General features: G+C 39.4%; 2 protein-coding genes across 7 annotated transcripts in view; one reads left to right on the forward strand and one right to left on the reverse strand.

The window, feature by feature from the left end:
• Positions 1-21,527, reverse strand: part of LOC113538129 (E3 ubiquitin-protein ligase RNF123) — a 136,480-nt gene that overhangs the window by 41,170 nt on the left and 73,783 nt on the right. The gene's annotated exons all lie outside the window — the stretch shown is intronic.
• Positions 1,638-20,662, forward strand: amigo3 (adhesion molecule with Ig-like domain 3). Of its 6 annotated transcripts, none has more exons than XM_053227326.1 (3): positions 1,638-2,619; positions 2,815-4,257; positions 6,406-13,651. In XM_053227326.1, the coding sequence occupies exons 2-3, from the start codon at positions 2,941-2,943 to the stop codon at positions 6,418-6,420; spliced, it is 1,332 nt and encodes a 443-aa protein (XP_053083301.1). In that variant the 5' UTR covers positions 1,638-2,619; positions 2,815-2,940; the 3' UTR covers positions 6,421-13,651. The 6 variants fall into 6 exon arrangements, 4 of the variants coding, with proteins under 4 accessions (XP_053083301.1, XP_026788801.1, XP_053083299.1 ...); XR_004580181.2 differs by lacking the exon at positions 6,406-13,651 and adding an exon at positions 13,658-20,662 and having other exon boundaries at positions 1,639-2,619; positions 2,815-4,606; XR_004580182.2 differs by having other exon boundaries at positions 1,639-2,619; positions 2,815-4,606.

The raw sequence follows: 21,527 nt of genomic DNA on the forward strand, positions 1-21,527 counted from the left end.
CCTCATTTTTTTTCATTAGGGATCTAAATGAACATCCCACTGCTTTGTGAAAATACCCATTGTTAAAAGCACTATAAAAAATAAAATTGAACTGAAATGAATATGCACTGCTGTCCAAAATATAATGACCATGCCAGCAGTTTGCACATGCCGCAAAAGGTACGTGTTCCCATGCAGATGGATGTGTCAAGCTGTAAGCAGCAATGTAGAGATGTTAGGAGAGATATAATAATTTAGCACTTTGATGAGTTATTCATGATCCCTGACACAGAAAAAATGCTAGGTGTAAAGAGCAAATTGCTACTTGTCAGGAAGCATATAGAAGCAGCTTCAAGCTGACCTTCAAACTTTCTAACTGAGACTGTATTGTTCTGAAAAAATGGCCAAGGTGAAGATCTGCGAATCAATTTGGCCAAAGAGAGACATAACCAAGAAGTAAAGTCTGGTCTACTTTTATTAAATACGCTCTGAGAAATCACGTGATCCAGACACTTTCAAGAACAGATAATGGATTGACCATTACACAACACAGTGAAATGAAATCACCTGGCCTTGCTCTTGTAGCTGAGCTTTTTTGGTTAAATCAGCTGACCAAAGATCCTCTCACAAGTTAACCTGCAAAAGCTGCCTTCGTTCCTTCATTTATAGCTGTGCATAACTTTTCAAATAAGTTCCAGCAGAGAAGCTGCTATGGTGAAAAAGTCAGCAGGACCTTGTTTCTGTGCGTGGGAGTGTACTGAAGCTGTGGGTACACAGAGTGTAATGAACTATGACAGCAGTCACGGTTGGTGCAATTATGACTTAAAGGCAAAGAAAGGTCCTGGTCAACTGATACACACATACAAACAGATCACAAGGATTTAAGTACACAGTACACAGAAACATGCTAAAAAAAATTTTTTTAGAGATATTACAATTTAAAAACAATGCCTTATGACTTCCTCAAAACATTTATAATTAACATTTTACACAGATAAGGCAAAAATAAAAATTCTAATGCAAAAAATGCATAGAACTGTCCGAATAAAAATATGCAGAGTGAATTAATATAAACATTGTAGAAACCTACATTTAACCAAGTCAAAGGAAAATTGTCAAACCTTGCTCAGTACTGCAAGCAAACTTCACTAAAAGCAGATTGTGACAATACTGCTCAGTTTGTGTAGACAAGGATTTTATAATTCCATTTGATGGCAAACAAAACTCTTACTTGCACTACTACTAACCAGTTTCTGTTTTCTGGTATTTCAATCACAACATAACCCAATAAACTTTTGATTGAAAATGATTATCCAAACCCCTTTATTTAAAACAAACTTAATACCCTGATTTTAATAAATGCATAATGGAATCATGTCTTTATGCTTCTGGCTTATAATATTTGCCTAATATTACAATATATTAAAATCTTATATATACATTATTAAAATCTGCTAAAAAGCTCAAACTTTAATTACTGGCAAAAGTGCACGGCTCAAAATTATTCCCTTGCTTGACATTAATATCATTATTCCCGCTAATTAAAGTTGACTCCAACAACCACTAGCAAAACCAATGAGTCCTTGAGCCATAGCCAGGAAGAAATAACCTGCCAAAAAGAAATACATTTTAAAAAGAGAAATACATAATAGAATAGAAAGAATACAAGGAGGAGAAAAACAGTGAACAGTCCTTCTTTTCATAGTTCCTAGCGCCAGCCAATCAGTGCTGGGAAGAAACCCCTTGATGCCCCTCCTCTAGGACTGTGAAACTGTAAGAGTGGAGAGAGAGAGAAAGAGAGAGAGAGGCAGCAAGACAGAGGGAGAGAGACAGCATAGTCTACACACAGGCTCTGTATGAGACAGCCTGAGAGTGGGAGAGATCGAGAAAAAAAGAAAAGCACAGAAAACAAAACAAAGGAAGAAAAGCAGAGGCTGGGACTCAACAAAAGAGAGGGATATGTTAAATTTCTGAAATTAAATGAAGCACCAGAAGAGCATAAAGGGTGGATAACTCCTCCGATAAACATCGGTTCTCCTGATGCCACGTGGATATAAGAAAGTGTGGAAACAAAGGACTGAAAGAGTGCAACGCTCAGTTTGGAACTGATGAAATAATTTGAGGACGCATTTTTTTAACTTCTGAAATAAAGAGATGCTGTTGCTTTCTTCAAAAACGACATGGTTCTGCTTGTAAGTAATGACTCATAAATCCTTTGCGTAAAGCAAACAGATTGCTTCTCTGAACTGCCATGAGTGCAGCACTCAGCTCATACTTATTTTAACTAAGCTGGACAGAATGCTGACGTTCTTCAAGATCTTATTCAAATCTGCAGCAGCCAACCAAATCTTCTTTTAAGGCTCTCCCGCAATTATCAAATGCCACAACTAGAAGACAACACAGACTTTTAAGATTAGGGAGCGCAGAAGTGGTGATATCTGTGTCGGGCATGGGGCAGAAACTACAACTCTCTACTGGCTCCTGAACTCCTGAAAGCTCCCTGCCGTGAGAGCTACCACACTCAAAACTAGAGCAGCTTCCATAATCAATGTGCTTAAAAAAAACAGCCCTATTAACAAGCAAACTGCCACTACTAGTAGCTGGAACTACTGGGATGTTTGGAGTAAACTCCTACAATTGGTAGGTGAAAAATTATTTGTTACTTTCATCAATTGGATTAAATTAGAACCTTGGTAAATAATGTGGTTGTCACTGCAAACTGGTAATAATTACAAGCATAACATCTTGATAAATCAGTCTTTCCCTCTTTGGCTATTTAGCTTAGTTGAACCAGTGTTTGAAATTTGTTTACTTACAATTTTTCTTTCCTATCAGATTTAGAGTGTGCTCCAGATCCCATCTTGCCATCCCATCTAAACCACTGTGTTCTTAATGTGTGGGCATCTACCCCTGTAGCACTCTGGCTGCTCTGCCAACCTCCAGCAGCATCCTGACGGCACAATGCTGTGTGCTCAGGGTGTGGCCACCCATCTGATGCTTAGCTCACTCCTGTTGCACTTGGCCAGGGCTAGCCTACCTGCTGGCTGCCTTAAAGTATCAGACATCCTAAGCTGCAGCAATCTTGAACTGAAGTGGATACCAAAAGAGTTACCGGTGACGGCCGCCACCTTGGATTTCAACCACAACCATCTGACCAAGCTAGAGGAAGGCAGCTTCGCTGGACTTCCCCATCTCGTAACCCTGCGGCTGGCCCACAACTATCTGAGCAACCTCTCCCCTGGAACCTTCCGAAACACAAGCAGTCTGCGCCACCTTGACCTTTCCTCGAATCAGCTGAACAAGGTGGAAAATCACTACTTCCAAGAGCTTGTGGGAATGGAGGAGTTGCTTCTCTTCAATAATCATATTGTTAGAGTTGAAAGCAAAGCATTGATCAGACTGAGCAACCTGCACAAGGTCTACCTCAGCCATAATCGTCTGACCGATTTCCCATTCTTCTCCATTCAGGAGCACAGCCATCCTTTCCTTGTTACACTGGACCTAAGCTCTAACCGTATGCCCAAGCTACCTGTTGAGGACATTGCAGCTCTGCCAGCTTCAGTTCAAGGCGGACTATTCTTGCACAACAACAGTTTGATCTGTGAGTGTGCAATGTACAGCATGTTCAAACAATGGGAGCAAAAAAACTTCATCTCAGTCAGGGATTACCAAGTGGAGCATACATGCTTAGTATATGGGGAACCTCGTGCCTCAGTACAGTTTCTTGAACACACTCGCTTCTTTGAAAACTGCACTGTAAAGGGACAGAACCAGTTGTGGGAAACGGAGAATAATTTGAAAGTGGACGCGGGAGAGTCAGTGTTGCTGGAATGTAAGACTTCACTGAAGGGGCAACATCTCACCTACCAGTGGGTATCACCTCACAAGGAATATATTGTCCCACCAGGCAACAATGATGCAATGCGAATGTATGCAAATGGCAGCCTGGAGATTACTGCAGTGCGAGTGGAGGACTCTGGTGTCTATTGGTGCATGGCATTGGACCGACAACATTTACGGAACGAGACATGGGAGGTAAACATCACAGTGACGATGCATTCCCATGAGCCCGAGCCCTTCAACACCGGCTTTACCACCCTGTTGGGATGTGTGGTTAGCCTAGTACTGGTTCTTATATACCTTTATCTGACGCCCTGCCGCTGCTGGTGCCGCAAGCAGCCACTACCTGCAACACCCAGTCCTGCAAATGAATGCAGTGCCCAGTCTTCGATCCTGACGCCTACGCCACCTGCCACCACGGAGGGTCCCGGCCGCAAGGTCAGTAACAACAAGCATGTGGTCTTTCTGGAGCCCATCAAGGAGGTACAAAATGGGAGGCCCAAGGAGGCACTGATCTCCGAGAATCCAAAGGTGCACGTACTACGAAACAATGCTGACTCTTTCAACTCAGTCTTTTCAGACACCACTATTGTGGCATAGCATGAGGTTGCCCTCAACCCCAATCCTTCATTCCACTAAAATAGTGGGTCTTTCAGTGTGGCAGTCTGCAACTTCTGCTGCCTCTCAGGACAGAGCAGGGAGAGGGCTTGACAAGCCAATTGGCAAAGCAGGGAACACAGCAAACCCAGGAAAGCAAAGAGTAGAAAGCAAAAATGGCACAGGACAGGTAAGAAAACAGATGTAGCCAAACACTGCCCTGAACATGTACATCAAGCTTTAAAAGGAAATGTGCACAGTGGTACAGGGAAAGGTATGCATGATGCTTTGGATGCCCTTTAACCCTGCTTGAGCCTTGAAAGAATGACAGCTGTACAGTAGATGCCTTGTTTAGAGCTTATATGCCTCTGCTTTGGACTGTAACCCATTATTCTACAAAAATAGCACAAGTATTATAGAGGATGGAATGTGGTAGTAATTAATTTTTTAACAAGAAGTCTAAAATTTAAAAAGAAATTATCCATATCTGATTTTCTACTTATATGTGCCCCTTATAGGAATTTTGGCAAATTGTGAGAGTGTGGATAAGGCTGAGGGGAATCATTTACATCTTGTAAATGTTTTTGGTCAATCTGTTTACCAAGTTTGTTACAGATGGACCATACATTGGATTAAAGCAAACAAATTGTGTACTGGACATTCCACCACCCTTCCCCATCCCCCACTCCCCCACCCCCAAACAAATGCCTTCTTTATCAGACTCTTAATAAACCATTGTGCTTCGACTCCAGAGGTAAATGCCTTCCTCATTATTGGTAAAGATTAGGATTACTGCAAAGGTTATCAACAGATCAATGGAATATTTATTTGTCAACTGTTTTTCTGGGTCTAAATGACTGCAACACTGTTGTACACAAGCATATGAATGCTTCAAAGAAACAAGAGAAGGGTTGTCCACATCACAAAGATTGATTAAACTGAAGTATGAGAAAGTACATATATGTAATAAACAAATCTTTCTTGTCACGGCACAAAAAGCTAGGATCAACTGTGCTGTTTTGGAAAATTACATTACAGTGGAGCCACATAATAAACTACAAAGGCAATTCAGTCTGGCCATTTAAGACACTGCCTCCAAAGTGCTCTGTAAGTGGAAGATAAAAAATTAAATTGCATTAGTTGCATTAGTGTTGTGACATACAAACTAAAATATATTTACTACGGAATATTACCCTAGTGCCGAAGCCCTCCCCCTCCTGACTAACTGCATACTAAATCCTCCTCTTCATCTGTTTTTGAATTAAAGTGCACTAAATGCATGACAAGCATCATCAACATCATTAACAAAACCATCATCGTCATCACTGCCTTTAGCACTGTGTTATGTGATGTTTACTTTTATAGCCATAGTTTTACATTACCCTTTCAAGTGTCTGCGTTCATACCATGTAAGATGCAAGTCAGATACGGGGGATTGTATGCAGCTCTTGAGGCAGATGAGGGCTTCAACCCCATGTCTGTGAGCGGTTTGCAACTCTGTCAGGCTGGCCTGATTACTTCATTCATCATCATACAGGTTAAAACTGTCATACAGTTCAATGTCAAAGGGCTCAGGAGACATTTTAACTTTAATTCACATGAAAAAGGCGGATGCATGTGGCCAATCCATTGCAATTAGTATCAAGCGAGAGGGACAGAGTGTGTGTCTGTATGTGTGAGCGTGTCTTTACGTCTTGGTGAGGACCAAATGTCCCCAAAAAAATAGCAATTTAAAATTTTGACTTTAATTGGTCATTTATCAGGTCCTCACAAGGAGGGAAAAGTAAAAGAGCCAACAGGTTTTGTTTTGTTTACTGATGTATTTAGGTGTAGGCATAGCGTTAGTTAGCTATATTAATAATTATGTCAATAGAATGTCACGCAAGAGTGTGTGTGTGTGTGTGTGTGTGTGTGTGTGTGTGTGTGTGTGTGTGTGAGATTGTGCATGCATGGTCCCGAGTTTAAAAAGGTCCAATCTCTCCCAATTAGCCATGGCAGCCATAACAGCCCAAGGAAGCCAGGCCTGCCAGCTGAACATGATAAGCCCTGATTCATTTGCATAACGTCTGTGCCTATGAGGGACTCTGCCATCTGTGTGTGTCTGGAAAGAGGCTGATTTTCAAGACCAAGAGGAAAGGAATACACACATACATGCGTGCACACACAGACACACATACAATATTGACCTTGCCTTCACCTCAAGTGCAGATCAACATGATCAAACATGCACTACAGTCAAACAGTCTCTGAAATCAATCTAAAAATCTCCTTGCATATGAATGTATACAGTCATTTCGATAGATAGAAAGACAGATGACACAATGGGACTGTCATCTGTGTCTCTCTGTTAGACACATGCTTTCAAAACCAACAGAACAGAACCCATAGTCAAGATTTTATTGTCACATATAGCTTAATTTTATTTATAGCGCCCATCAATTTTGCGCCAGAAGGCAGCACGGCTGTTAAAGATTCCCTACTCGTCCTTTGGTTTCCACTACATAACTTCAATTTAATAAAAAAAAAAAAAAAAGGGGCTTCCCTCCTGTACTCTATGAGAAATGACAGACATCACCATGCAGAAAAAAAACATCTGAGTAACGGGATGCAATAGATGTAGATAAAATGAAAAACCAAAGGAAATGTGAATACGTCTCGCTTAACGTGGTAAAAGTGGTTCGTTTTTTTCATCTTCTAACATTTCAGTAAGCTTTCCACTGTTAAGACACTCTACTGGAGAAATCCAATTAGATTTGCTTAACAGTCTGTGACCGTGAAGTGAACGGGTGAACGTGTAATTGATTTGCTTGTGTTTATTGGCTAGCTCTTAGCGTGTAATGGGATGTAAAAGTTGCAGAAGAAGGCAAAAGATGCAAATGATGTCAACTTAATTATCTAATTAAAACTGGAATCTCTAACAGATGGGAAAAAGCAATACAAAGATAGGTTCGTGATGTTAAACATCATTAGTTTAAAGGAACAAACAGAGCAGTGACATTTTGAGAATGCAATAGCAATCAACTGTGATTTTCCCAATTCTGTATATGGATATCATCTAAATCAGCAGCATCACATCAAAATAGAACAATTTCCACAAGCTTGTATACAGGAAGAGTCTGTCCAGAGACTACAGACCAGGTGGCACAGACAAACTGCTTTCTGAGCTCATATATTGGCTGCAAACATTGCTGAATAGGTCAAGTTACCTTAAAATGGCCTATCAATTCTGTCATGTTAGATTCTGTTAATCATCTGGCCAAGTTTAGCAGTAAAGAATAGAAATATATTATTATGACTCAAATATCCTGTTATAAATCCTGTCAGTTTAGCGTGTTAGCTCACTAGCATTAGCAGTGAAGATTTTGAACACTTTTGAATATTACTTAAAAAATCCTATCAGAAATTCTGCCAGGTTACTTTATTAGCAAACATTAGCAGTAAAGTATACAAACGTTCATTAATATGACATAAGAATCATATCAGAAATCATGTCAGGTTAGTTTGTTAGTCATCTGGCAAGCATTTGCAGTAAATAATATAAATATTTATTAATATCACTTAAAAATCCTGTCAGAAATCCTGTCAAGCTAGCTTCTGTTAGCTCACTTGCTAGTGTTCGCAGTGAACTTTATGAAAAATTATTTTATGTTACTTAAAAATCAAAAATCAGAAATCTTTTGTGATCTCAGTGTCTTTGATGGTGGCATGGTTGTTGGACGGGCTGGTTTGAGTATTTCAGAAACTGCTAATCTCCTGTGATTTTCACGCAGTCTTTAGAGTTTACATAGAGTGGCAAGAAAATCAAAAAAACATACAGTGAGCGGAGGGTCTGATGATGAGAGAGGTCAGAGGAGAACGGACAGACTGGTTCCAGCTGACAGGAAGGCCATGGTAACTCAAATAACCACTCTTTACAACCATGGTGAGCAGAAAAGCATCTCAGCATACACAACACATCAAACCTTGAGGTGGATGGGCTACAACAGCAGACAACCACACTGGGTTCCACTCCTGTCTGCCATGAACAGGAATCTGAGGCTATCATGGGCACAGGCTCACCCAAACTGGACAGCTGAAGATAAAAAAAAAAACAATCTTCTGCTCTTTTTCCAGTCTTCAACTGTCCAGTTTGGCGAGTCTGTGCCCACGATAGCCTTATAAAAGATTCATGCTCTCGGCTGACAGGAGTGGAACCTCATGTGGTCTTCTGCTGTTGTAGCCCATCCACCTCGTTGCTTGATGTGTTGTGCATTCTGAGATGCTTTTCTGCTCACCACGGTTGTAAATTATGATTTAAATTATGATTTAAAAGCTGATTATTTGAGGTACTATAGACTTCCTGTCAGCTCAGACCAGTCTGCTCAACAAGGTGTTTCAGCCTGCAGACCCTTGGCACACAAGATGTTTTTTACACCATTACACCATTCTGTGTAAACTCTAGAGACTGCTGTATGTGAAATTCCCAGGAGATCAGCAGTTTCTGAAATACCCAAACCAGCCTATCTGGCACCAACCACCGTGCCACGACTAAAGTAACAGAGATCACAGTTTTTCCCTATTCTGTTTGATGTGAACATTAACTGAAGCTCTTGACCTGCATCTGCATTATTTTATAAATAATCAGGTGTACAGGTGTTCCTATAAAAGTGTACGGTGAGTGTATACACATATGCACACACACACACACACACACACAAAATTGATGACACACCACATTTCCATATATGCACACAAAAATACACCTCTTGTGGTCCATCCACAACCACAGCATGTCAGCATTACTCATTTTCTGTTTTGTTAGTTTTTTTCCAAACAATACTACATCTATGTCTGTATGTAGCCCTTTAATTTATTACTAGTTTATAGGGCTGGTTTAGGAATCGTCAAGAGTATTCACTCAAGAGCATTTGTATTTATGAATATACTTATATTTGTTACAATGTGTGCTCAAAGGTAGACACAGGCACACGGGTTCAGAACAGTCAGCGGACCTCTACAAATAACGCCTGGACGTGTTTGACTGTAAATTTCACACAAGATAAATCATCCACAGTGCCTCTGGTTTGCCCTTTAAAGTTGATGCTAATTGAATTGGCACATGCAGTCCAACTCACAGAAAAAAACAAAAAAACACAAACCTTTTTTGTTAATATTAATCTCATCTCATTTATTGTGTTATCTTAAAAAAAGATGATTCTAAATGTGTTTTGAACACGACTACAATACGCTGTGCATGTCTTAGCCAGGGCTCTAATGTGTTTGAGAGTAAAGCGAGTATATCTTGAGAGGACACTCTCCATAATGAATGGTTTTCCAGTGAAAGCCTGAGGGCTGCCTCCATTAAGAATTCATCAAATCCTCCAAACTTCACTTCTCAGCAGAACAAGCAGCAAACCAATATCAATGTGCTGTGCTGAAAAATAGTGTAGGTAAACCAGCTGGTATTATGGAAATGGACATAAGCGATTGATCAGGTGAACCACAATTAAGTTGTCCTGAACAAAACAAATGAAGATCCACCACTTCAGCTAAACCTTGGTTTATCAGTCACTTTATATTCATCATTAATGTAGGCGCTTTATACCGTGCTCCATACTGAATCCATTATACCGACTCATAAAAGGCAGCTATTCCTGGACTACCTCCTTCCAAATTGACATATTAAGTTCCAGTTCTTGCCAATACATCACTGACTTGAGGCATTTGCTGCTCTTCTGTATTTGTTGCTCAGCACTGTGTATCACTACCATGATCCCTGAAGGATTTTCCTCCTTGTGTGTGTGTGTGTGTGTGTGTGTGTGTGTGTACTCTCTGACATGTAGCTCAACAGGATGTTTAGACATGAAGCTAAAGGCTAGAGTTGGCTTAAGTTAATTATCTGACATCACTAATAAGAATCCAGAGCCAAGACTAAATCATGTCGCTACTGAGAAGCCATCTGGGGTCTTTTCCAATGACATGGTTCCAGCTGTGCTGCTCAGTGTTGTTCAAAATGGACAATCAGTTTATAAAAAAAAAAAAAAAAAAAAAAAACAATCTAGCTTATCTCATGTTCCAAGGCCATTGCCTTATATGCTCTGCTTTGGAGAATATTAACATAAATCTCTGCGGTGACAAAATATTTAGATGTTCAGAGCTCCAAACATTTGGTTGGATGGTCTACTGTGAACTCAGCTGAAAGAGATAACTGAAGCAGGCCAACTGCTGGGCCGATTTGTACCCTGCTAAAGATGAATGGATTCACTCTGATCCAATAGCAGGGGAGTCACTGCAGATGACAGGACGGCAGGGTACTAAAAATGATCCCATCCAGCAACTGTGTACTCGCTTAAACTCTTTTAAACAGGAGAGCGAAATCAGCAGGTGATGAGTGGAGGCTTGACAATACTTAATTTACAAAGACCAGCTCAGAAAATGAGAGCCTGCACCAAACAATGGTCACAAAGTCAATAAAACATTAGCATTTCAGGAGAGAGTGTCAACACAACACAATATCACCTTCTACCATTAACCCACGCTGATAATGGCTGCCATTGATATCTATTCAAAACAGAAGTCGTCTGGGTGAATAACACTTGCTAAACAGCCCTGGTCTGTTTCTCGAACACAAACACCTGAATTTACAGTCTTAAAAAGAGAAATACTTAACATAACAGCTCTGATTCTGGGTCCAAACCCAGGCTCAATGTACACTATACGGCCAAAATTATGTGGACACTTGACGACCACGCCCATATGTGGGCCTTCCCCAAAGCGTTGCCACAAAGTTGGAGGCACACAATTGATTAGAATGTATGTATGCTGTAGCATTACAATTTCCCTTTACTAGAGGGAAGGGTTGAGCCCAAACATGTTCCAACATGACAATACCCCCATGCACAAAGCGAGATCCATGAAGACATGGTGTGCCAAGGTTGGTGTGGTAGAACTCGAGTAGCTAGCAGAGAACTCTGTACTCAACCCCACTGAACATCTTTGGGATGAACTGGAACACCTACTACACGCAAGGCGTCCCTGCCCAACATTGGTGCCTGGCCTCACTAATGATCTTGTGGCTGAATGGGCAAATCCCCACAGCCTTTCTCCAAAATGCAGTGGAAAGCTTTCTCAGAAGAGTGGAGGTTACTTACAGCCTCAGATTTGGGGAGGGGCGGGGGGTCTAAATCTGGAATAGGATGTTAAATATGAACATAGGGGTGTGATGGTCAGGTTTCTACATACGTTTGGCGATACACCTTTTCCATCACTCTCCATCAACATTTATTATTTTAAGGTGAATGTTCAGTAGACCTGAACATTACTTATGGATGTGCTCAGAGCTGTTCTCAAGATTGGCCCCTATTCACTTCACTTTTCACACAGCAAGGCACAGTTTTGTACTGCCTTCCCTCAGAGCTCCATTTGGTTGGTGTGTTTAAGAAAAAAGAAAAGAAAAAAAAAAAAAAAAGCAGTACTGAACCAGTAGCTGCTGCTTGGGAACATTGGTCACCTGCTGAGGGGAAGCCAATAGAAAGGTTGCTAATTCTAATAACCACTCTATATTTCTTTATACCATATACTCAAAAGTGGAATAATATATATTTTTAATAAAATGGCACTTTCTTGTACTGTAATGGCGGCGTCCCATTTCAGAGGGTATTTTGCTTCATTCTCAGAGCCGCTGTTTTAGAAAATTAAAAGATTAAAAAAAGCCCAGGTTACAGGTATAAATGTGGCAGTATTTAAGATCTGCAAAATATTGCAATGTTTCAGTTATTAACTATTTTCAAACAGAAAATAGGGTTCATCATCAAAAAGAAAGAGGTGTGTCAACACTGTTTATAGACAATGACAAACTACATGTTAGAATACATCAAATGACACAACTCACAACAGTAAAATGCTTGTTCATGTAACACATGTGACTTTAATGAGCCACAGAAGATTCTTCTCAAACTCTCAAGTCTTATTCTCAAAGTCTTCTTCTGGTGTTTAACACTATTAGCCGGAACTGCACATGCACACTGGAAACAACTGAATGTAGTGGTTTATCGAGTCATGCTGATCATAACACTTCCCTATCACCTAAAAGGACAGCCACTTCATTAATGGTAACATGTAAAGAGCAAAGCTGTCACTCTTAGCAAGTCACAGAGCTGCTCAGATGGTTAGCAATACAAATGTGCAAGTGTGCAATGGAACAAGTTGTGAAATTCTGTTCAATTGGACTACTTGGACATGTTGAAAGGTGAACTCCAAAAACATCGGAATGGTTTTTCCCACTCCTTGATCCTACCTCCCACCCATGACCATCTTCACAAAGTCCCACCTACCAGAATCTCCAAGAGTTAGTTTGGTAGCCAGCTAGATCCACCTCATTCTACTTAGCAAGTTAAGGCAAAATTAGCACACATGGCAATTATACACACAAAACACTGATACACCATTCACAAGTCTACAGAAACATTCTACCTGTCAATTTCCAGATAAATGTATCCAATCTAAGCAACTTGCAGACATTTTTTAATACAAAATGGTTGGTTTTTAGGCTGCTGGTTTATCAAAACATAGCTAACTATCTTACACTCATTCTACTTATGACAAAGTTAGCTTTAAAAAAAATACTGACACACACCAAATAACTTATTGTTGTTTTTTGGCTGGTGATCCAAACTCTTTACCAGTTTATAACATTAATGACTGTTTATAACTTTAATAACTTACATGTCCAGGAGAAATGTAGCTGATTTAGTATCCAGTCAGCAGGTATCTCCATTTTCGAAAACCAGCTTCCAAATTTTATTTCTTTTTAACAGCATTACAAATTTTCCCCACAACAATATCTCACAGTGCTTAAGCAATGAGCACTTTATTCCTCCATGTTTGCATTAATGAGCAGTAAAACTGAGGGTGTGTATGTAACCTGACTGACAGGAAGGATATAAACACAACCAAGGAGTCCAGCATGTTTCGTTGTTTTTTTTTTTTTTTCAAGCACTTCTTCTGTCAGCCTTATGATACACTTACTTCGATCACATTGTATTGACAATTACACTTCATTGTGTTGTTCTCATTATTTGTAATAGTAAATACACTAAATATATTGACCAGTGCATCTTTATAGGAAACAAATTATACGACTATAAAGAACACTAACTGCATTACAAGGACACAAAGCCATCACCGTTGTGTATAATTTTTGCTTCAAGCCTTTTTTTTTTTTTTTTGCTCTGTGTTTTTTTTTCCTCTTTCTCCTCTCCAGGTGTGTCAATTCTCTCGCTCGGCTGGCAAACACTCACTCACTCCTGACATATGGATCACTCTTTCGACTCCACAGTAACGTTCGAGAGGCGTGCATACGCAACTGCGAGGCCAGAAAATTCAAGGAAAGTCTGCTTAGCCCTGATAATTCCTCTCAGAGCAAACAATGAATTTACGGGACACTGTTTCAGACACAACAGATGGAATGGATTCTGCCCACGCTGTATTCACTGGCAGAAGCCATGACGAAAATGCCACGGCAAAACTGGTGATACTGTAGATGCCTGGTTGAAGCTGTCACGGTTCTCAAAAGCTCTTAATGAGGAATGAAGTAACGTGGTCCAGCTGATGTCAGGCGGGTATCAAAAATGGGTGTGGATTGACAGCAAGGAATCTGAATGATGTCGAGAATAAGGCATGGACAACAATAAAGTCTGAACAATAAAACAATAAGTGTCAAAAGTATGTCATTTCTGTAGTGTGAGTGACTTTACTGATGTGTGAGTAACGAGAATGACATTTTAATACTGAGTAATATGAATGACATTTTGTAGGAAACAAATCAAAGTGCTAATAAATTCATCTAAAAGATAAACACCACTTATTATATTCAACACATTTTCAAACATGGCCAAGATGAGGAGATAATGGACAAAGAAAACAGATGCAAGTTGAGCACAATAGGAAGCATTCTCCATCGCCTAAAGCTCGCTTCAGCGGTTGCCAAACCCAGTGATGTGATTTCAACAGAGCACAAATCAAAGGTGATGTATTTCCCAATAGTGAGGTTCAATCTGTGAAAGAGTGTCCAGTGCGGTGAACATAAATAATATCGTTTACTGCTCATCAATCAACAGAGCAGCCACATAAATGCAAGAAGATGCAACATACAGTGTCAGCAAAAAAAAAAAAAAAAAAAAATCTGAAAATCATTTCAACAGCTTAGTGAAATGGGGGGAAAAGTTCTCAAACCATCGCCTGGATTATATTCACAATCTAACAAAGAAACTGGGACTGCGCAAACATAAAGACTGATAGTAAGAGGAATACAGAAGAGCAAGTTTTACTGCACAAATCAGTTAGACTGGAATCCCATATGAAGGATATTTTAGTAAACTGTTGTTACATGACACAAAATTTAATAATAATAATAATAATATCTTTTATGTGTGATGTAAGGACTGAACACCACAGCTCGTAGCTGAAACGCAATTTTTTTTCTTGAGGCCACAAACAGGATGTGTTACAGTAGAAACTTTTTAAAAGAGGATAATAATCATATACTCATTCAGTAATCTTAGTCTGTATTAACTATACAAACTAACTAGCTTGACATGTGTAATTAAATTATATTAGCTACCACTTTATAACTTAGTCAATTAAGTTTCCAGGCAACCAAAACATTGCTGGGCAGCAATGGAGCTTTTGCTTGCCTGGTGGCCTAGCTAATGAATTTATGATTGTTAAGTACACATTTACTTTACCCAGTCAAAAGTTTAGACACACTTGCTCAGAGAATTGTTTTCCTTACTGTTATGGCTTTCCATATTATAGAATGATTTTCCACACTGTAGAATGATAGCAGATAGCAGATACAACACACTTCAGTGATTCAGTTTATACCCATTTTCCTACCTGTCTTCTGAAGAACAAATAGATACCATTAAACAATAGCTTCTGGATGCAGAAAGAAATCAACAGAATGAATAGTCAAGCTAATATTATTTACCTCCATCAAGTTATTTGTGCAGGAACCTGCACTAGCCATTTTTTAGCAATCATTTCTCCACATTAAAAGAGAACAAAATTCTCCAAGCACAGAAGAAATGCAATGTACAAGAGCACGAATAAAACCTCTTTCTCTGACAAAAAGCAATTTCCAGACAATAATGAGCAAAAATGAGAAACTGCAAATAGTGTCAGAATGAAAGAATTGTTGCTCAGAAGTTTTTCAATATAGTTTAACTGATAAAAATAAGAATCACACCAAGCCTAGTTCCAAAAAAATGAATCTTTTGAAATTAGCCTCACTGTAATTTATCATCAAAAGCACTGCTTAGAATTGCTAAGTTCAGTCATGTCTGGAATATATGAGGGTTAAAAGTTGCATCAAAATTGTATTAATTAGCCAGAGATCTCCGCAGGGTGGCTATGCATTCTGCAATATTTTTCAACACATGATTAGATATACAGAGCAAATGTCAAAAGACAGAAAGCCATTAATGAGTGGTGAGTTTACATCGCGGTAAAACGGATATTAATGAGATTCATGTTTCAGGGCCATATTTAACCTTCCTGCTTGGTGTCTCAAGCACGTTTGCACCCTAGTCTCAAACATCTGTCAGCAACAACAAATTAAACATTCCAAGCTTTCACCAGACCATGTCCATTATGGTGGATGTTGCCACTAGATACAACCTTGCAAATTATCTACAAGAATCTAATCTTGAGAATGAACGAAGTTATAAGAACCACAACAGCCACTGAACCATCAAACTGCCAATTCTAGCATCACTGGATGATGTCACCTATAAAGTCTGCCAATTCACAACAACGTATGATGGAAAAACCAAACCAAAAAAGTCAAATTGCCAAGGAAACCCAGGGTTATGGCTAAGTCAAGGGTAGGTGTGGGTTAAGGGTGAATTGTAGCATCTTCTCCACCCCAAACCGCTTCCTTCCACTTATACTGCTAAACTGATTACTCTGTATCACAATTCAATTAGTGCGCTACCACAAAGTGCACCGAATGCCTTTTAACCAACTGTAATCGAGGCGAATTGTCATGTATTCTTCTACAAGAGGTCGGTCTAAATAGAGTGTCCAATAGAGCTCATTTTTTAATCCAAGCCTTAACATTCAGTTTAAAAGAAGTGGTGATGAGACAGTTTACTTAAATCTATATACTCCATCACTCGATGAAAGTTCCATTAAAATGCACTCTGTTTTTCTGCATTTGTCAGCAAACTGGCCACATTTGCCTGCAAGGTGGCAATCAATGTACCCTTTGATTAAGTCTAGCTGGTCTCCAGTCTTCAGAATCATCCCTGAAAGTGGGACAAAAACGAAGAACAGAAAAAAATAAGAAATTCATTGAGGCTTCACTACAGATATATGATTTTATGATTTTTTTTTCCCTAGATTTGTTAATGTACAGAAGGTTTTACATTCATACACCCATAAGGAAGACATCAACCCAAAACAAACAAAAACTAAGACGCACTTCTGTGCCAGTCATGTTAATGGAGGCTGAAGCTAGCACTAATGTATCACTTGTTTGCCCACCCTAAGCTTTGTGACTGAGTAGGAAGGAATTATGCTAATGAAAATGTTGTACACAGACACACTTTTGGCAGAACTTCATCAAGCCAAGCCAACAGAACAGATCCAGATAACGTGTGGTTAATGTGGGAGTGAAGCGGGAAAGCCTGGCACAAAAACTATGGCAAACTATGAATTTTCATCAATTTCATGGACACACATCAAACCATGAAAATGGCTGAAACTGTCACACATGCGCATGACTACTGGGCACCACCACTCCAAGTGGTGCTCCAGGGATCCATGGAGCTGCAGATAATGGCACCAATCCAACCAATGTACAACTGATGCATGGAAGATCAAGGCAAAGTGAAATTTGTCGCCCAAGCTTGGGTGTGGAGCTCGGCCACAACCAGCAACCAGCAAAAAATAAACCCGGCCAATGACCAAAACATTTAAATAATAGAACATAAAACATACACAAAAGTCAAATATACAAAATAAAGAAAGCGGCATCAAAAATGCACATTGCATATTCTCAGCTAGAAACAGAACCCTGTTTATGTTAACATTGGTGTTAATTTCTGAGAACATGCACTATCCAACGTGCTGAACAAAACCCATCGGGAGATCATAAGTTTGAATCCCGATGATGCCACGGCCATGCGGGACTGGGAGTCCAACAGAGGAAAACTGGCCATGGTGTTTGGGTGGGAGGGACGGCGTACTCTCTCTCCTCTGTCAATCAGAGCAAGACGAGCCAATCGTTGTTGTCTGTGAGCTCGTGTATGCAGAAGAGGGCGGTTAGCGTTTTTTCACTTCGTGTGTTACACTGCCCTGTGAGATAGTACGAGCAGCAGTTTGAAAAGATGTGGTGGCTTCATGTGTCTTGGCAGAAGGACATGCTAGCCTTCACTGTTCCCAGTTTGTAGCAGTAATGTGATAGGAGTTATGTTAGCTAGTGGGTGGGAGTGGGGAACTGCCAAATGACCAATATTAGGAGGAAAATAGGGAGAAGAAAATCTGAAAAAAAGCAAGAATATTGTCAGACTTACATTGCTGTTTTTCCTCTGACAATTGTCTATGATATTTTGTCAAATCTTTTTATCACAATTAACTTTTTTTCTTTTAATTATTTCTTTTATTTGGTAACTATACTAGTTTCACTTCAAATCCTCAGACATTGCTCATAATATTTTTCCAGTGGTGGTCACATAAATAATTTGCATTAGTGTTCTTGGTTTCAGATCAGCATCGTTTTGGCAGTATATCCGAATTAATTAACTAATATTACCTCAGTTATCAGCAATATAAAGACAAACCTGATGTAAATCGGCACATATAGCCCCTTTCTAAGGTAGGGGTGTTCCTGAAAGCAGGTGTGTGTGTGGAAGTAACAGATGGTGGAAGTGCCAGAGGCATCGCCGTTTCATTTTGTATTTGCAAACACTAATTAACACATCATTTTCACCTTGTGTCACCTACTTCACTTGCAATCACAGAAAAATTTTAATCTTGACCTAAACATAATGTAAGGGTTAATGACCAATTTCAGAGATTTTAATAACCTCAGAAGCTTTTCCCCCCATATTTTACATGATGAAGCTACAAGTCATAGATCATTAGTCCCGATTCCACCATTCAGCAGAAACCTGAAGGTGAATAATGAGAGCTGTGAACTGAGGCAATGCGTCATGCGTGCTAAGCACACAAGACGGAGGACAGTTAATCAGCAGAGCCACTGAAACTGCCGGAGCATCATATTGCATCTGCGGTGCATTGCTCAGGCTCGGGTCAGCTCCAGCTCAGTTCCGAGGAGGAGAAAATAAAGAAAGAAAGAGAGATGCGAGATCGGAGCAATCAGACTGGGCCATGTTGGCACGATTCCCGCAAAGCTTTTTGGCTCTTCCCAATAATTATAGACGCTATGGGAGGAGAAAAGGAGAGATGTGAAGGGATAATTGGAGATGAGCTCAGCTCCCCAGGCTCCGAGAGCACAGAAAGCTGACCTCGTATAAAAGGTGCACATAATTAGAGTAAGTAGACTATGGCGTGGTGTACGAGGAAGGCCAGACATGGGTTTGCATTTTGGACAGCTATGTTTTATTGCATGATAATAATAATAAAATCATATATTCTGCAGTAAACACATAAACATATATTTTCATATATTACTAAATTAGACTTAGAAAGAGAACAATACTAACAGAAAACAGGTCTAATATCATAATGTTATCAGAAAGTCACCAGAAAGCGTGCCCTGATTAATGGATGTCACAAATATATGAATATCATAGACAGGGTTAAAAAAAAAATCAGTAGACTTCACAATAAGGTGATATTATAGGCTGCAAAACAATTAAAACAGAGTAATCCTTCTTTATTTCTTTTATTAAGCCAATTTTATTTCTATTTATGGCTATCTAAAATAAAACAGCAATAATACTAGATCTATTCTTGAGAATACATTACTTTCAGAGATCCATTGAGTTTTAATCTTAAAAAAGTCATATTCATAACCATTTAACTTGAATCTACAAGTTTATAGATAGTTTATGGAGTTTATTTGAGTATGATATATTCTATTACAGACCTAATAAATCTTTAAAATTAAATTAGAAAGTAACATTGACATGAGAATAAATCCTTATTTCTATTTTTGGGCATACACGTACATATTCGCATACTGGTCATAGATTTTCATATTCTGTTACATTACATTTAAAATTTAAAAAAATAAATAAATAAATAAATATATCACAATAGTGTTAATATTGTGAGGCTTAAACTTGAATCTGTATGCTAAAAGAAATCTTTACTTTAGTTCACATCAGGGCAGAAAAGCTTGGAATTGACTTACAAGCAGCGATGAGAAGCAGACTGAATAAAATTTGACTACTCTATCTCATAACGCATAAAACACAGCTGATTTTATTAGATTATACATATTACATTTTAATTTAAGGTGCTGATGCCCCACATTGACATTGACCAGGCCTTTTAAACTATCCCAATGTAACCCAATTATCAATCTCAATCTCAATATGTCAAAGCTGACATCTGGCGTCTGTGTGTGTGTGTGTGTGTGTGTGTGTGTGTGTGTGTGTGTGTGTGTGTGGGTGGGTGGGTGTTCAGATGAAATTTTGAGCAGAATCAAGTGGCTCCAGTTTTCTCTTAGTGCCTTCTTATTACTATATCAATACAAAATAAAAGAGCAAGGCTGCAAGAAATGGTAAGAGATCAATAATGTGCCATTAGTGCACTACTGAAAAAAAAAAATCTTTTGTAGCCAGAAATGCTACAGCCATTTTCTACAACATCTGACATGCCTTCATGTCTTGCTGTAGTTTTGTAGGTGATGAATGCTGCAGTACCTACATTAATAAGCTTTGCCTCCAAAACTGTAAAGATGCTAATCTTAACTGTAGTTCATCTAAACAATTCATTTATCCTGATTTTTGCAGTTGGCTTATTATTATTAAAACATGTAACTGTGAAAATGACAAAATGAGATGACGTACATGAAGTCTGTATGTGAAATTTCTGAAAAGAATTATAAATTCATATACATAGTGGTTCTCAAACTCCAGCTTAATATATGCAAGTTTTGAAACAAAGTATTAATGCAAGAAGTAAGCTGTAAATTATTCTTCTTCGGGTTTCCGAGCGGCACAACAGAAAAGCGCACGCCCTATCTCCTGGAGATTGCGAGTGAGAATCCAGACGATGCCACAGCCATCAACGGCTGGAAGCCAAGACAGCAAAGCTGGGGGGGGGGGGGGGGGGGGTTGGGGCCATACTCTATCTCCCCTGTCAATCAGAGTGACACTAGCCAATCGTAGGTGTTGGTATATGGAAGAGGGTAGATATCGCTTTTCCTCCGACGTAGCCTGTGACGTAGCACGAGCAGCGGTTCAAAAAAGATGCGGTTGGCTGGCTTAAATGGAGAGCTGCTTCATGGGTAAGAATTGGCCAAGACAAAATTAGGGAGAAAAGGGAGGGAGGGAACAGTTCGAGAAGATGTGGTTGGCTGGCTTCAAGGGACAGCTGATTGATAAAGGACAGCTGATTGGGAAGAGGGAAGGAAGGAAGGAAGGAAGGGAGGAAGGAAGGGAGGGAGGAAGGAAGTTAGGAAGGAAGGAATCTGTCTGTGTTCCTGTGTGAATGCCTTGGGTTAAGCGTTCTCTAAGCGTTCGAGAATCATGAAGGGGTTTTGTTTGTAACCTGTTCTTCGGTTCTACATAGCGATAGAGTGAAGCTTTAGGGTGATAGATAGAATTAAAGAGTGTACTGATTACGGTACTCCTGAGTACTAGCACATACTCTAACCTCTGTTATTGTGTCTACGGAGGTCTTTAGCCATTTGTGATGACCAAATGTCCCGTTAATGATATGAATACTGGACCTTGCAGCTAGTCCCCATGAAGAAAAGTAGCTTTTATCTAAAATAACCAAAATACTTCTTTGGGTATTATGGTTAAGGTTAGGATTAGAATTAGTTTAGGCACAAAGGTTTTTGCTTTTTCAGAATTTAGTATAGTAATGCACCGATTAATAGCAGCTCCTCACAGAGATGACATCTGGGTGTGATTCTCTCTGTTTATTCTACA

Source organism: Pangasianodon hypophthalmus, chromosome 20 (genome assembly GCF_027358585.1).
Source record: "Pangasianodon hypophthalmus isolate fPanHyp1 chromosome 20, fPanHyp1.pri, whole genome shotgun sequence".
Lineage (NCBI taxonomy): Eukaryota > Metazoa > Chordata > Actinopteri > Siluriformes > Pangasiidae > Pangasianodon > Pangasianodon hypophthalmus.

Coding starts and splice junctions, on each gene's coding strand:
- amigo3 (XM_026933000.2), top strand. CDS start 2,941: ATGCTGTGTGCTCAGGGTGTGGCCACCCATCTGATGCTTAGCTCACTC.